General features: G+C 38.4%; 2 protein-coding genes across 2 annotated transcripts; one reads left to right on the top strand and one right to left on the bottom strand.

Moving 5' to 3' along the window:
- The first annotated feature begins 1,539 nt into the window (after positions 1 to 1,539).
- Positions 1,540 to 9,745, top strand: LOC112046424 (lopap). Its single transcript, XM_052888209.1, has 4 exons — positions 1,540 to 1,701; positions 4,898 to 5,123; positions 6,954 to 7,058; positions 9,208 to 9,745. Exons 1-4 carry the CDS (start codon positions 1,558 to 1,560, stop codon positions 9,399 to 9,401), a joined length of 669 nt encoding a protein of 222 aa, XP_052744169.1. The 5' UTR covers positions 1,540 to 1,557; the 3' UTR covers positions 9,402 to 9,745.
- Positions 9,746 to 12,338: 2,593 nt separating this feature from the next.
- Positions 12,339 to 16,064, bottom strand: LOC112046435 (bilin-binding protein). Its single transcript, XM_024083050.2, has 4 exons — positions 15,905 to 16,064; positions 15,022 to 15,238; positions 13,523 to 13,627; positions 12,339 to 12,511 (listed from the first exon to the last, which is right to left on the bottom strand). Exons 1-4 carry the CDS (start codon positions 16,010 to 16,012, stop codon positions 12,363 to 12,365), a joined length of 579 nt encoding a protein of 192 aa, XP_023938818.2. The 5' UTR covers positions 16,013 to 16,064; the 3' UTR covers positions 12,339 to 12,362.
- Between the last annotated feature and the right edge of the window lie 1,090 nt (positions 16,065 to 17,154).

The following is a 17,154-nucleotide window of genomic DNA, read 5'->3' as shown; positions in this document are numbered from 1 at the left end:
GTCTTGTAAATCCACTGTGCCACGGAGGCTGTTAAATCTCTCATTTCTCTTTATCGTCGTATACGAGATTAGTACGGCTCTCAAACACCTAAAGAAAAAAAAGCGCCAGGTGAAGACGAAATTACAGCAGAACTCCTGAAAACGGGTGGCATACCGTCACTTGAAGTCCTTTAGCGATTATTCAATTCCGTCGTTTACGATGGCAGAACGCATAAGCGTGGCATGAGAGCGTTTTGGTTCTGTTCTTCAAAAAAGTTGACAACTTACAAATTACCGCCGTATTGGAAGACGTCTTTAAGCTTCCGGACTGGGACGGATTTGCCATCAACATCAATGGCGAGCACATCATTCAATTGTGGTTCGCGGACGATGTAGTCATCGTGGAAGAGACTCTAGATGACCTCAGTACCATGCTCAATGACCTCAGCAGAGTTTCTCAACAGGTGGGCCTGAAAATGGGCATGGGCAAAACGAAAATAATGTGTAACGCTCATTTTTCGCTCCACCCAGTTATAATTGGGAACGCTGCACCTAGGACATAATGGTCCAGTTAGGTAAGTCCAATTTTCAGACAGCCACGGAATCCAACTCAGCTTGGCAGCATTCAGGAAACACCGCGATATCTTTTCGTTCGAAATTCCTTAATGCTTGCTCCTCAAATCTGTTCGAAGACTTTTGTCTTAAATGCTTGAGGACAAAAGTCTTCGAACAGTGCCAGTATTGCCAGTTATAACCTATGGTTCCGAGACTTGGTCGTTAACTGTCAGCCTTATAAGATGGCTTAAAGTCACACATCGGGCGATAGCACGAGGTATGCTCGGAGTATCTCTGCGTAATCGAATCAGAAATGAGGAGATCCGCAGAAGAACCAAAGTCACCGACATAGCTCAACGAGTCGCGAAGCTGAAGTGGCAATGAGCAAGGCACATAGTTCAAAGAGCCAATGGACGTTGGAGTCCCAAGGTGCTGGAATGGCGACCCTGCACCAGAAAGCGCAGTGTTTGCTCGACCTTCCACCAGGTGACGACATCAAGCAAGTCGCAGGGATTCGCTGGACGCAGGCGGCTCAGGATCGTGATGTTTGGAAGTTCCTACAAAAGGCCTATGTCTTGCAGTGGACGTCCATGGTCTGATATGATGATGATAATGATAAAGCTATAATTAGAATGTCTATGTATTAAAAATGTCGACAAATTCGTTAAAACAAAATATTTTGGAACCTTTTACACTCGTTTAATTATTATGACCTACCGATGGATAGATCTTCAAAGAATAAGGTGGATCTGGAAACTCGTGTCGAACTTGTCGTAAGATGACAGAGAGTTAAATAAGAAAATAGAAATTGTCCATGGTAGGACGACATCTAATGTCTTTTAGACCAAAAATATCCCTAAATTACCTGAGGGTCATGAGTCACCAGCATTCTGCGTAGTATTAAAAAAAACACATCCCAAGTACGTCTGTAAGTTAATATAACCCTTGAATCCAATTTACCAGCAATCACGTATATAAATAACATCTCGTTCGTCTAATTACCGCGTGGGATGGGCATTACATATGAGACTCTTGCGCTGGATGCATGTCAGGATGCTGTTTTTGTTTTGTTTTTGCCTCGCCATTGCTTCGTCATTGGGGGCAGAGTTCACTTTGGTAGGAGAATGTCCAGATGTGAAGATACAGGAGAACCTTGATCATACTAAGGTAAGATATTTAGTATTGTTTTAATGTAACGCTTAATGAGATAAAGAGATCTTGACCTTGTGGAGGTCCGGCAAATCTTAAATGTAAATATCTATTTTAGAATTTACTTTGTCTTTTTTTACATAATACTAAAATTGTTAAAATTAAAAATTTTGAATGACCCATGACAGTCATCTCATTGCTGTATTACGCCGGTTTTACCCGATTACAGCAAAGATACGATTTGTCATAGCTAAGTATGTTTGTATTTAGGCATATTACGCAGCATCCACTCTTTATTATGACACATGGTGACATGGCTACATTTTTACCGACTTCATCAATAGGAGGAATGGATTTACCTTGTAAATCCCGATTTTGACCATTTTATTCCGTGTAGTCTGGTTATAATTTCTTGAACTTTTTTTTCATTGAATTTTAACAAATACGTTATTATTAATAGGCAGTCATTATTATATGCAATGTGTTAGCAACTAGATAGCAAAGCACCTCAGGGTTAAAACTGTTATTATATTTGGTGGATAAAGCTTCTTTTAAAAACTATAGGTATCTATTGTACATACAGTGAAATTAAAATTTAAACTTTTTAAAAACCCTCAACAATCATGAATAGCTAATAAATAGTAAAGTCAGCCACTGTCGATCCAATATGCTCGCGTGCCTGCAGTGCTAACATCTTGATAGCCGACAAAACTGATCGTGTGTTGGTCACGATGTGCATGACATCATGCAGATTGCGACCAACACACGATGACTTTTATCGGACGACAAGCTGTTAGCGCTGCAGGCATGTATGCTTATTAGACGGTGAGTGGTCAGCATTAGAAGTTATAAACCAAGTAGTAGGTACCAGTAGCGAAGACTGAAATTTTCTAGTAGGTAACCCGTTCATTTGTTTCTTGAATCAATGTGTTTTTTGTTAAATTTAACGTCCGTAAATCTAGTGGATTTTCAAAAGGTAACATGTTGAGTAGGGTTGTTAGGAACCGTTGCCACTGGTACACCATTCAACTTCCATATTTTTTTGACAATTTGACCGATTTTCCTACACGCCAGTTTTGAGACATCTGCTAACTTATTTTCCACTCGGTAGGTACGAGTATATTTGAAATTAATTTTTAATTAATTACTATTCAATTACGCTTCAACGTTCAACTGCTGAACTGATTTAGATGTTTTAAGAACCAATAAAAGAAAACCAGCCTGTTTCGGCGCTGTAGGTTCTATGATTTTCTTGATATTTTGATTTTTATGAATAAATGAAACTATACTGTGTAGTGACATTTGTGTGCTGCCATCAATAACATATGCTTGCCAAACATGGAAGTTCAATGTTCGTAATCGTAAAAAAACAAAATTAGAACTTGTCAAAGAAGTATGGAGAGAAGTATTATGAAAATTAAAAAAAATCAGAAGATACGACATTCTACCATACGTCAAAAAACCAAGGTTACAGATGCTCTTCAATACTCTCTAAAACAAAAATGGCGATGGGCAGGCCATGTAGCAAGGATGAGTGACGATCGTTGGACAACAAGACTGACATCGTGGTCAGGCCCCCCTGGTTACAGGCGAGTTGGCCGACCATTTGGTAGGTGGTCCGACGACATCGCAAAAATCGCTGGCAAAACATGGGCTAAACTAGCCAAAGATCGGCAGAGATGGTCTGAACTGGAGGAGGCCTTCACCCTCACCTAGAGGGGTTCTTGTACCTATTACTTTCACTAATCTGTCTATAATATTATATATTACTTGTAAGACAAGAAATAAAAGGCTTTTTTATTTTTATTTTTTATTTTTATTTTATTTTATACTGTGTAGTGATAGTTTTATTGCGACTTGCGAATAGACAGATTACAGATTATGTACGCATTACACTGCGACTTTTGTTTGACGTTGACATTGACAGTTTTTTTTACCATAGATACAGGTACTGACGGATTTAAGCACAGCCTCTGTAGCCAAGTGGCATGTCGATTATCTTTCTACGATCGCAAACGCTTCGAAAACTGGAAAAATGTATCGGAATGACAGGTCTTGATCACGTGACCTGTCGATGGCAAATGTATCGCATACATTTTTCTAGTTTTCGAAGCGTTTGCGATCGTAGAAAGAGAATCGACATGCCACTTGACTATAGAGGTAGTTCTTTAATAATAATAAAAACTGAATTTAAATCCAATATTATTTAAACGTCGTTTTAAAACGACGAGATTTTTAATATAATGATTTATTTATTTTGCTATCATCCGCGAAAAGTCGACGAACCCATGCGACAACGTCACCCAGGTCCGGCAAAATACTCTCTACGTACGTTTCACCCCGAAACCGGAGCATCCTCAGGAGATGTTGACTCTACAACGTGCAATTGCACGTTGTAGAGTCATGGGTTCGTCAACTTTTCGCGGATGATAGCAAAATAAATAAATCATTATATAATCATGATGAACTTCCGCAAAGTAACGCCTGCTTCTATCCGAGATTTTTAATGTCGATATTTCGACCCAGTTGCGTTGCAGTTGCGAAACAAAGCGATGTCGTGAGTGTGGTTTGCCTAAACAGCCAAAAACGCGAGGTTATTGAAAAAAGAAAAAGAACAAGAAAGAGGGTAGATCGATTCTGCCCCTAACAGCTGACTTCACTTCTCATCTCGCAACTTCAGTCCCGTCGTGACCACGATGCATGCAACTGGGTCCAAATATCGACAATAAAAATCTCGTCGTTTTATCGTGGTATGTACCCGTTTGAATAATATTCATAATGAACAACCACGAAATAAGCTTAAGATCATTACATTTAAATCACTCTACCTTTTTTTTTATTCTTTACAAGTTAGCCCTTGACTACAATCTCACCTGATGGTAAGTGATGATGCAGTCTAAGATGGAAACGGGCTAACTTGTTAGGAGGAGGATGAAAATCCACACCCCTTTCGGTTTCTACACGGCATCGTACCGGAACGCTAAATCGCTTAGCGGTACGTCTTTACCGGTACCTCCCACCAGCCAGACCTGGACAAATTAAGAAAATCTTAACTTGCCCAGCCGGGGATCGAACTCAGGAGCTCCGTTTTGTAAATCCACCGCGCATACCACTGCGCCACGGAAGCCGTCAAAATTCACCTATTTAATTGCCAAAAACAGACACCCCTTACCCCATTCCCAAAAAAACTAACTCAATGAGGTATTTCCTGCAGTTTTCAGGATTATGGTACAACGTGGCTAGTTACGCCAGCGATGGTCGTGGGATCTACGACTGTGCCTCTCTAGAGTTTCAAGAGGACAACCTCGGGTACACCCTCCACGAGACGTACGTGGACATAGACCAAGGGAATAGGACGCAGAAGTCTTACTTTGCAAGAGTTGATCCAACCTTTGATGCCGGAAACAAGGCCCAGTTTATCGTTAGCCATGAAGATGGAGGTTTGTATATTGTGTAACCACTAAGGTATCGTAGGTAGGTGACGTGGTAATCTAGTCTTAGAAAACAAAAGGGACATTGAATAAAAATAACGAATTACTGTCATTTATTTTACAAAGATCATAAATAACTATAAACACACTAGCGGATGCCGCGACTTCGTACGCGTGGAATTTAGTTTTTTAAATCCCTCGGGAACCATGGATTTTTCCGGGATATAAAGTAGTCTATGTGTTAATCCAGGCTATAATATATCTTAATACCAAATTTCAGCTAATTCGGTTCAGTAGTTGAGGCGTGAAAGAGTAACAAACAATCACATCATCAAAATCAGCAGCTTTCGCAAATCTCGGGAAATCATGGATTTTTCGGGATAAAAACACAGCCTACGTGTTAATCCAGAGTAAAATCTATTTCCATTCCAAATTTCAGCTAAATCGCTTAAGTAGTAGCGGAGTTATAGAGTAACAAACATCCAAACATCCATTTAAACTTTCGCGTTTATAATAATATTAATTTTAATAGCCAAACGGGCAGAGTCTCACTTGACATTGGTTGTCACTACACAAAAAGTAGCGTAGCTAGGTAACCAAAGGCCCTGGTGCAAATGAAAAAATGAGATGAGAGATGATGGAGTAACGACAATTTGTTTTTAATATGGAATAAGCTCGCGCTTGACCACGATCTCATCAGATGGTAAGTGGCCTAAGGTGATACGCGCTTGCCTAGAAGATGCCTATTCACTCTCATCTTAAAGATGCCCAAGTAGTAAGAATTAGGAAATACTGACTTCGGGAGAGAGTTCCATACCCTAGCCATACGTATAATAAACGAAGAAAATAGAGAATTCCACAGTTTTCCTGGGAGTGACCTTGGATTCTAAACTTCAGTGGGGTGCTCATATAGAAAAACTGTCAGGTAAACTCAGCTCAGCTGCTTTTGCAGTGAGAAAAATAAGACAGTTTACTGATTACAGTTTGACAGTTGATACAGCTAGACTTGTTTATTTTGCGTACTTTCACAGCGTAATGTCTTACGGTATTTTGTTGTGGGGCAAGGCTGCTGATATACATTCTATATTTGTACTTCAAAAAAGAGCAATTCGAGCAATATATCAACTAAAATCACGCGAGTCCCTTCGTCAAAAGTTTAAAGAAATAGGCATTTTAACAGTAGCCTGTCAGTATATATATAACAGTATAGTTTATGTAAGACAAAATATTAATTTGTACAAACGAAAAGGAGATTTAAACCCACGTCTTAAGGGTTAGTTAGTTCTTCGTTAGTTATTTCTGCATATCGTCTCCAAAAAGTTAAAAAATCTTTTGTGGGTTTGGGTGTACTCTTCTATAACAAGTTCCCCAAGACTGTGATGGACTTGCCAATGCACAACTTTAAGCAATGTGTTAAAAAACATTTACTTAGTCGAGGTTACTACACTATTGATGAGTTCCTTAACGACAAAGGTGCTTGGAGGCCATTGGATCAGCTTCCACCTTCACACAGGAAATAAAACTATAAGAAATTGTAATTTAATTGTTATCAAATGTAAATTGTAATACTGTATGACTTTTTCAAAAGAGCAACTGTTGAGTTTCTTGCCGGTATCTTCTCAGCAGAACCTGCCTTCCGAACCGGTGGTAGAATCTTTACAAATAGTCAACTGACGTGTCAAAAGTGCTTGTAATCTGAGCCTACTTGAAATAAATGAATTTTGAATTTTGAATTTTGAAGAAGCAAATTGATTCGTACAAGTTCTAGGAATGTCAATGACGTAGGGATGTTAAATTTTGTTAAATAATAAATGTTAAATTACAATTATATAATTGCAGATAAAGTACTGCAGTTTCCGTTCTTCATCCTGTCCACGGATTACGACGGCTACGCCATTGCCTACACTTGCAAGACTTTAAAAAAAAAGATAAGAACTCACTATGGTAAGTATCTATACTACTATTATAAAGCTGAAAAGTTTATTTCTTTGCTTGAACGCGCTAATCTCAGCTGGTTTTTGATATTTCGGATGTTTTCCTATTTATAAAATGATAAAGGCTTACCTTTGAGACTGCTGATCTTAAGTGACCACGCAGTAAAAGGTAAGGTTAAAATATAAGAAGTAAAGTTTAGTTTTTAGTTAGTAGTTTTAGTTTGTCGTCGATTCGCATATCGCACGTCTATATCCCAATATTTCGATTCCCCTCTCACTAGTTGGGAAAGACTGCATTAGTAGTGGGTACGACAATAGACCAACGGGGCGGGGATCGAACCACAAACCCTCGGTGATGAGTCCAACTAGACTGGGCTTAAGTAGATTAAGAGAATACATTATTTAATCCTCAATGAAAATCGACTTCAGGACTCCGTTTATAAAGGCACTAATCTACGTCAGACAGATTTTCATTAATATTTATTTATTTATTTGCCAGTGATGACTTAAGGATCCGAGACCTGGCTCAAAGTCACTCAGTGGACGATGGAGCGAGTTATGCTTGGGGTTTCTCTGCGTGATCGAATCAGAATTGAGGAGATCCGCAGAATAACCTAAATTACTGATATAGCTCAGCGAGTCGCGAAGCTGAAGTGGCCATGGGCAGGCCACATAGTTCGAAGACCCGATGAACGTTGGGGTCCCAAGGTGCTGGAATGGTGACCTCGCACCGGAAAGCGCAGTGTTGGTCGACACCTCACTAGATGGACCGAGGATATCAAGCGGGTTGCAGGGAGCCGCTGGATATTCGCGGCTCGGGAAAATTTTGTTTGGAAGTCTATACAAGAGGCTTATGTCCAGCAGTGGACGTCCATCGGCTGTTAATGATGAATCGGGGAATGACATCTACAGCCGAGAAGCTGGAGAAGGGAGCTTGGATTTACTCAAGCGCCTGAAATGTGCATAATAAGTTTTTATGCTATTAAGTATCTCCTCCAAGAATGAGCCCTCAAAATGTATGCTAGCCACCAAAAATATAATAACTTTAGCAAGTGCGTATCTACCGCCATATCAGCTGTATCAATGTTACGAGGCCCCCGCACAACAGTGGCCCCTTACATGTGCAAGCAAAATTTTGGCTGGTGAGAGGCTTTGGTCATGGCTAGTTACCACCCTACCGACAAATACGTACCGCCAAGAGATTTATTTATTTATTTATTTAATACTCTTTATTTGTACACCACAAAAAAATAAAAGAAAACAAGCAAAACAGAAACATAAGAAAAAGTAGAATACAAAAGGCGGCCTTATCGCTTAGTAGCGATCTCTTCCAGGCAACCTTAGGCTTAGGAACTTATTAGGACAACTGTAGGTGGTGTGTACGTAATAATAATGTACATTATACATACATACAAAAAAGTACACACTAATACATAAACCATTATACACAAATTATATAATAATTATAAATATCATAAAATAAACTAATATATATATATAATATATCATTATGTCGTATGATAAATATTTGATTTATTGTTCCGGTACGATGTCGTGTAGAATCCGAAAGGGGTGTGGATTTTCATCCTCCTCCTTACAAGTTAGCTTCCATCTTAGATTGCATCATCACTTACCATCTGGTGAGATTGTAGTCAAGGACTAACTTGTAAAGAATAATAATAAAAAAAATTGTTAAATTCTTAACTTAATTTAATTTAACTTAATACAATCTCCCTTAATCTGGCGCTTCTCGGAGAAAAAAAACTGCAAACGAGTATTTGGCATTTGAAAGAATTTTTCAAATCGGTCCAGTAGTTCCTGAGATTAGCGCGTTCAATTAAACAAACAAACAAACAAACTCAGCTTTATAATATTAGAATAAATTAAAGATTTTTCCAGTTTGCTTAATTTTTTTACAAGTGCATACCCTGATCAACGACCTTATTCACTGAGCTATCACGGCTAACGGCTATAATTTTTTTTACCGTTGGTAAAAAAAATTATAGTAGAGCATTAAGTTTAATGCCACCATCATGGAGGATTAAGGTGGAGCATTAAGTTTAATGCAACCGCACATTGCAACCGCATACATCATATAGTTTATTATAATGTACAAATCAAGCAAGAATCCTGCTAAAACTCAAATCAATTAATTTCAGTATTCACCTGGGTGTTGTCTAGAAGCAAAGAGAAGCTAGAAGGAGACAAACTGAAGAACATCGAAGATGCTCTATCTAAGTACTCCGAGTTGGCTGAGCATAGACAATCCTTCGTGCTGAAGGACTTCTCTGAGCAAAACTGCGCGTACACTAATAAATATGGAGTCGATTTCTTCACCAGCAACTTTTGGTGATTCGCATCATCGATATAAATCGTTAGATGGGCCCCTACGCTCAATGTCATTACTGAAAGACGTGCACGCACATTTTATCTTAGTACGCAACAAGCGCATGCTGTGAGTGGAATTAGACCTAAAAAAATATTTAACTGTTTTTTCTTGTTTAATCTCTTAATTATACCTTCGTACTCATTTTGTACATATAAAGACACAAGCCGCGTCACGAATATAGAGAAAGGTGTTACTTTTCTTGCGTAATTGCGAAACCAATGACAATTCCGCGACGCTTCGGGGCCCATCTACCGATCTACGATCGATGAATCACATAGTTTGTCTATGATCAAATTACTGTTTAACACTGTTTTGTTTTATTTAATCCATTGATGTTATTTTAAACCAGAACTAGCAGAGGCCGTTCCCGGCCGTGACATAGGAGTAATGTTTTTTTTTTTTACAAGTTAGCCCTTGACTACAATCTCACCTGATGGTAAGTGATGATGCAGTCTAAGATGGAAGCGGGCTAACTTGTTAGGAGGAGGATGAAAATCCACACCCCTTTTCGGTTTCTACACAACATCGTACAGGAACGCTAAATCGCTTGGCGGTACGTCTTTGCCGGTAGGGTGATAACTAGCCACGGTCGAAGCCTCCCACCAGCCAGACCTGGACAAATTAAGAAAATCTCAATCTGCCTAGCCGGGGTTCGAACCCAGGACCGTCTTGTAAATCCACCGCGCATACCACTGCGCCACGGAGGCCGTCAAATCGGCGCATACCTACGAATGCGCCGATATTACTCCTATATCAATCGGGGCCGGCAGTGAAGTTGCCCAACAGTGAAAGAATTTTTAAAATCGGTTCAGTAGTTTCAGAGCCTATTCAATGCAAACGAACTAAAAAACAAACAAACGTCTGAACGTACGAACTACCGAACGAATAATGGAACGAGCGAACGAACAAACAATCAAATCTTTCCTCTTTATAATCGTCGTCGTTATCAACCCATATATGGCTCACTGCTGAGCACGAGTCTCCTCTCAGAATGAGAGGGGTTAGGCCAATAGTCCACCACGCTGGCCCAATGCGAATTAGCAGACATCACACACGCAGATAATTAAGAAATTCTCTGGCGTGCAGATTTTCTCACGATGTTTTCCTTCACCGTTTGAGACACGTGATTTAAGGCGACTAAAGACTTGAACCCCTCTCATTCTGAGAGGAGACTCGAGCTCAGCAGTGAGACGAATATGGGTTGATATTGATGAGATGTGCCGAACCTGCCTTCCGAACCGGTGGTAGAATCCTTACAAATAGTCATCTGACGTATCAAAAGTGCTTGTAAACTGAGCCTACTTGAAAATAAATGAATCTTGAGTTTTTGCTGTAGGAGACGTGATAGCCCAGTGGATATGACCTCTGCCTTCGATTCGGAGGGCCTAGGTTCAAATCCAATCTGGGGCATCAAACTTTTCAGTCATTAGCATCATAAGAAATTCAATATCATGTGTCTCAAACGGTGAAGGACACAAAAAAAATAAGGCATAACCCCTCTCATTCTGAGAAGAGACTCGTGCTCAACAATGAGTCGAATATGGGTTGTTACAAGTAATGATGAAATGTGCTAGGACATATAGTAATATCCATACAACTTACATTTATAACGCTAAAACTAATGCTTTGGCATTATAAAGAGCAAGAGGCAGGGCTCGCATATCCTATACAACAAAAATTGTTACTAAAAAATAGTTTAAAAAATAAAAAACACGCTTGATATCCAAACCTTGGGGGTGCATTTCAAATAGCCTATAAATAAAAAACCGTACTACATACAATCCGAAGCAAAACTAAATTTGCGGCTCATCAATTTACAAGAAAATCCACTCACCTCTACAATATAGCTAACAAAAAATTAAACATCGCCTCTTTAAATTTACATAACTGCAAAAAAATTCTTACAGATTGGTTACTTAAACTTAACTATGATCAAGCCGAAAATCTTTTGCATCAAGTGTAGCATAAATCGGAATAAAAAAAAAACTTGCACAAACTCGCATGCTCAAAAACACACACTACTCAAACCTCAGACCAATTATAGAAGGACCTGTATCGCACTCTTAGTCACGAACAAAATTGTCGGTCATTTTCTGAAGAAAACGAGCTTAGATTTGGTATATATCTTATACTAAACTAGATGTTTTTGACCGTTTTTTACACAATTCAATTACACAAAAAGATATTTTTACGGAGCTCTATAACCGACGAACACGATTACAGCTATTTAACATGTCTATAGAGACAGTTTTTTATAATCGCATTAGATCGTTGATCATATACTGTGGCAGAAAAGTAACGCCTAGCGAGGCAGGTCCTATACAATAATTGGTCTGAGACTCAAACACAACACACACAAACCACTCACAATCACAAACACATGCACTCTTGTATATTATTAATAATTAAATAATTAATAATTAAATTATTAATTAAAAAAAATAAGTATTAATGATTATTTCAATCAAATGTATTAGTCTACTATATATGGAAGAGCGGGGCCGCCCGTCACAAGTTACAGTAGTAATACTGCAAACTTAATGGGATGGTTAAAATCACTATACAACTGCTATGTTTGAAAATAATGTACTAATATGTTACATCTTTGAAAAAAAAAATACTGTATTGAGCCTGTCCGTCATCTTGGACGTCCGCCATATTGGATTAAGTCACTTTACTATTTTTTCGTATTCCTGACAGCAAACCCTTTTATTTAATATCTATATCATGGGGGTGAAGTTACAAGTGAAGCTAATTTATGCGTGTTAAAAATAAAACAATAATATTTTTTTAAATCTCCTTTATATATTTTACGAGATTAATTATTTTATTTTCATCTATTGTAGTATTATTTGTAGCACTTTCTGATGTTAAAGTAAGTTGGAAGACCAACTTATGAGACATTCTAAATTGTCTTCGCGTGCCTTATGCCTCATATTTGCAGGCATCGTCTGAGAAGTCGGTCCAGGCGAATTTGCCGTAGTCGAGGAAAGTGTTGTCGTTGATGTACTTCTCGACAGAAGCCTTGGAATTACCCTCGAAGGTCTTGGAGCGAGAGAAGATCCACGAGTAGTCTGGAAAATTAAAAAAGATTAAAGCCACAACTCACAATACTTGGTCACTAACTATGGGCCTCATAAAATGAAGCGGAGTCAAAGCGGGCGATGGAACGAGCTATGCTCGGAGCATCTCTGCACGATCGAGTCAGAATTGAGGAGATCCGCAGAAGACGCAATATCACTGACATAGCTCAACGAGTCACGAAAATGAAACAGCAATGGGCGGAGCATATAGTTCGATTAACGTTGGGATCCCAGGGTGCTAGAATGGGGACGCCATACTAAATTAATATCCAAATCTACATTTCTACCATTTTCTCAAATTCGAGAAAATATGTGAAAATTATACCTAACTTTAGAAATTCACGTTGCAGCTGAGTTCCAACCAAATTAATAACAAAATTATTAGTTTTGAAAAAAAGTGAATGGTGAATTTATTACCTAATATTGATTGTGCTGTGAGTGAAAGTGAAAAAAAATATCCCCGCTTTACATCTATATATGTAAAATGGGGATATTCTTTACATTAAAACGTATTTTTCAAGATTTTATATCACATTTTAAATGTTCATACCCATGCTAAATTACAGCTTTCTATTAGTAATAGTCTTTGCGCTAAAGCGTGAACAGACGGACAGACCCATAGACATGACGGATCTATAAGGGTTCCTTAAGGATTACGGAACCCTAAAAAAAAGTTCGCGAATCAAAAAAGCTATTCCATCCAAGTTTACTTTTTGAAAATTTATTTACAGCGCAAGGAATCAAAAAATTCTCACTCGCTTTTTTTTGAAAACTCCACATTCGGTATGAAACTATAAAATTTCATGGACCCTGGTGTACGAATTGTGATCCCCCATTTTTTTATCCCTGGTCCCTGTCCCGTGGACCCTTGGTGGTCTGTTCGAACCACTTTGGGAATCAATTTTATTAAGCAAATACCGCAAAAATCATGAAGGAAATTGTTGTGTGTACGTAGCGTAACTTGTCATAGAATATAAACAATACACAGTTGAGGCGACTAACCTTCGCGGGTCTTCTTGTCTGCATTTTCTTGGCAATAGTAGAGTACGGTGGTCTTGTCATCACTGTAGAGGGCATACACTTTATGCTCCGAGATAGAACCGCCAGCTATAAAAAAATAAATACGAGTAATGTATTAAAAGTTCAAAGAAATAGGCATATTAACAGTAGCCTGTCAGTATATATTTAGCAGTATAGCCTATGTAAGACAAAATATTAATTTGTACAAACGAAAAGGAGATTTAAACCCACGTCTTACTAGACACGGGCATAAATTAGTTATTTCTGCGTATCGTCTCCAAAGAGTTAAAAAATCTTTTGTAGGTGTGGGTGTACTCTTCTATAACAAGATCCTCAAGACTGTGATGGACTTGCCAATGCACAACTTTAAGCAATGTGTTAAAAAACATTTACTTAGTCGAGGTTACTACAATATTGATGAGTTCCTTAACGATAAAGGTGCTTGGAGGCCATTGGATCAGCTTCCACCTTCACACAGGAAGTAAAACTATAAGAAATTGTAATTGTTATCAATTGTAAATTATAATACTGAATGACTTTTTCATTTCAAAAGAGCAACTGTTGAGTTTCTTGCCGGTATCTTCTCAGCAGAACCTGCCTTCCGAACCGGTGGTAGAATCTTTACAAATAGTCAACTGACGTGTCAAAAGTGCTTGTAAATTGAGCCTACTTGAAATAAATGAATTTTGATTTTGATTTTTGATACTTAAGTCATCAACATTAGCAACCCGTTTTCACCCACTCTCACTGTTGAGCAAGAGTCTCAAATAAGGGTTAGGCAATAGTCCACCACGCTAAAAAATGCGAATTGGCAGACGTCACACACGTGGAGAATTAAAAAATATCTCAGGTTAAATATACGGACAACAAAGTTTAATTTTATAAAGTAGTCTTATAAGGGGTCCGTTTTTTTCTTTTAGAGGTACGGACTCCATAAATGTTTATTATGTTTTGAGTCGTACATCGAGATATAAATACAAATAGGCAGGTGAGCTCGCAGTGAAAGGCTAACTCGTTCTTAAATAAAAAGTAAAGTATCGAAACCAGTTAACAACCAGGTAGGTTTTAAATAAAAAAACAGTGCCCAACGGAAGCATGTTGTTTGCCTATAGTTGTCGTAATTACATATTATTTTTAGTAAGCCAGGATTGTTGGAAGATTGCAAACTAATAATACTGGATAAGTACCAATCAGATTCTCCCGCCGAAGTCTCCGTACTTAGGATCATCATTAATAGTACAAATATATCTCCGTTATCAACTCATAAACTGCTGCTGCTGCTCATAAAACACTGCTGAGCTCGAGTCTCCTCTTAGAATAGGACTAGGCCAATAGTCCACTATCTTCCCGGTGTCGCAGATTAAAGCGTTTAAATCTACACGCGAAAAATGGGGCCTGTCAGACAGACAGACAAGAAAGTAATCATATATAGGTTCAGTTTGTTTTGAGATACCTACGGAACTCAACAAAAATACAGTTACCTCCATAGGGATAGCTGAAGATCATTCTGCCACTAGTTCCAGCGTCATCGCGTAGTTTGCCAGATCCAGTGATGAGGCGGAGTTTGTTCTTGGACACATCGTAGTTGGTGATGGAGAAGACATCACCGTTCAGTACGTACTCGGCCCAGCCGCAAACTCCTCCGGTCTCAACTTTGTTGGGGTACTTGGCGAGTTCATACCATTTGCCTGATCCGAACTGTGGAACAAAATAAATTGAAATTGAAAATTTTGAAAAACCCCTGAAGTGAAATCATCAATTACACTCTCGATCAAGTCATCAATATTCTCTTTCGCGCTTCCATTTGACTCCACTACCACCACAATATATTTGCAGACAGCACCGGCCCGAAGTAAATTTTTAAATGGAGTCTCGCTCCATTTAATTATGGCGCCTTTCCTGTTTTCTCTTAATAATATGCAGATACCTATACCAAATTATGAGTGTAAAGTAAGAATGTTATTAAAGAAAAACTTATTAAAGAAAAAAAAGATACGACGAATATTCTTTTATAAAAAAAAAAAATAATAATTATCTGAATTTATGTTTATACTTTTTTTAACTGAGTTATTTTCCCATGGTGCAATAGATATTTTAATAATTAAACTAAGCATTTACAAATTATTTGTCAGTTTGTCTTTCTGTTCCCTTTTTTGTCATCTTGAGAAATATGTACAAAAAATTAATGCTATATTTAGATTTTAGATAATTGAAAAAAAAAATTTATAGAATTGATTTGAAAAAAAAAACAGAATTATACACAAACGTAGACGAAATCTTTCGCTAGTTTCTAATATTGAGTTTAGAAAATCTTTTCTGCTAGACTACAAAAATCTAAAATTTTCTAATGAAGATAATACTCACAGCTTTAAAATCGAAGTTCTCAACAGGCTTCACATCGGGGCAGACGTCGTTGACGAAGACACCAGCCGAGGCCGAAGCCACAAGGGCGAGTAGAACAAAAGCGATCATAGTGTAGGTTATTGTAACGTCTGTACGTGAATGATGTACTGTGAGCAATTGTAACTCCTTATATACTAACCGCTTAGTGGAGCTCGGTCAAAGGTAACTTTATCAACTAGTTATTATTATGAAAAAAAAACAAATCACAAAACTTTAGGATGTTACTAATTTGATTAGAACTTACGTTATCAAGTTTAAAACTTTATCAATAAAAACCGCAAAAAAATAACTTTTGTTATAAAGCCCCAGCTAAAATATTCCTTGTATTCTTTTTTTTTATTCTTTACAAGTTACCTCTTGTTTACAATCTCACTTGATGGTAAGTGATGATGATAAATGGAAGCGAGCTAATTTGTTAGGAGGAGGATGGAAACCCTTTCGGTTTCTACACATCGTACCGAAACGCTAAATCGCTTGGCAGTAAGTACGTATTTGATGGCTTTGTGGTAACTAGTCACGGCTGAAGCCTCTCTGATAGACTTGGACCAATTAAGAAAACCGGGGATAGAACCCAGGACTTCCGTCTTGTGAATCCACCGCGCATACCACTGCTCGGTTTTTATTTTTTTATTCCTTACAAGTTAGCCCTTGACAACAATCTCATCTGATGGTAAGTGATGATGCAATCTAAGATGGAAGCGGGCTAACTTGTCAGGAGGAGGATGAAAATCCACACCACTTTCGGCTTCTACACGACATTGTACCGGAACGCTAAATCGCTCGGCGGTACTTCTTTGTTGGTAGGGTGATAACTAGCCTCAGCCGAAGCCTCCCACCAGCCAAAATGGTATATGGTGGTCGGTGGTATACACTTAGAAGAGGCACGCCATGTCGGATATCTCTTCTAAGTAATCGGGTATGATCACAGTTAAGTGCTATATCATTCATCATTAACAGCCGATGGATGTCCACTGCTGGACATAGGTCTCTTGCATGGACTTCCAAACTTTAAGTCTCAATAGCTCAACGGTAAGAGCGGTTGGACTCATCACCGAGGGGTGGTGGTTCAATCCTCACCCTGTTGGTCTATTGTCGTACCCACTCCTAGCACAGTCTTTCCCGACTAGTTGGAGAGTAGCTTCTTAAGGTGTTGGTTGAAGCTTTTCGCTACAAGACCATTGACTGAAACAACTATCGGAACAATAATAGTT

The sequence above is a fragment of the Bicyclus anynana genome, chromosome 21 (assembly GCF_947172395.1).
Source record: "Bicyclus anynana chromosome 21, ilBicAnyn1.1, whole genome shotgun sequence".
Lineage (NCBI taxonomy): Eukaryota > Metazoa > Arthropoda > Insecta > Lepidoptera > Nymphalidae > Bicyclus > Bicyclus anynana.
Note: the sequence above shows the minus strand (reverse complement) of the source record. Positions and strands in the feature narration are given on the sequence as shown.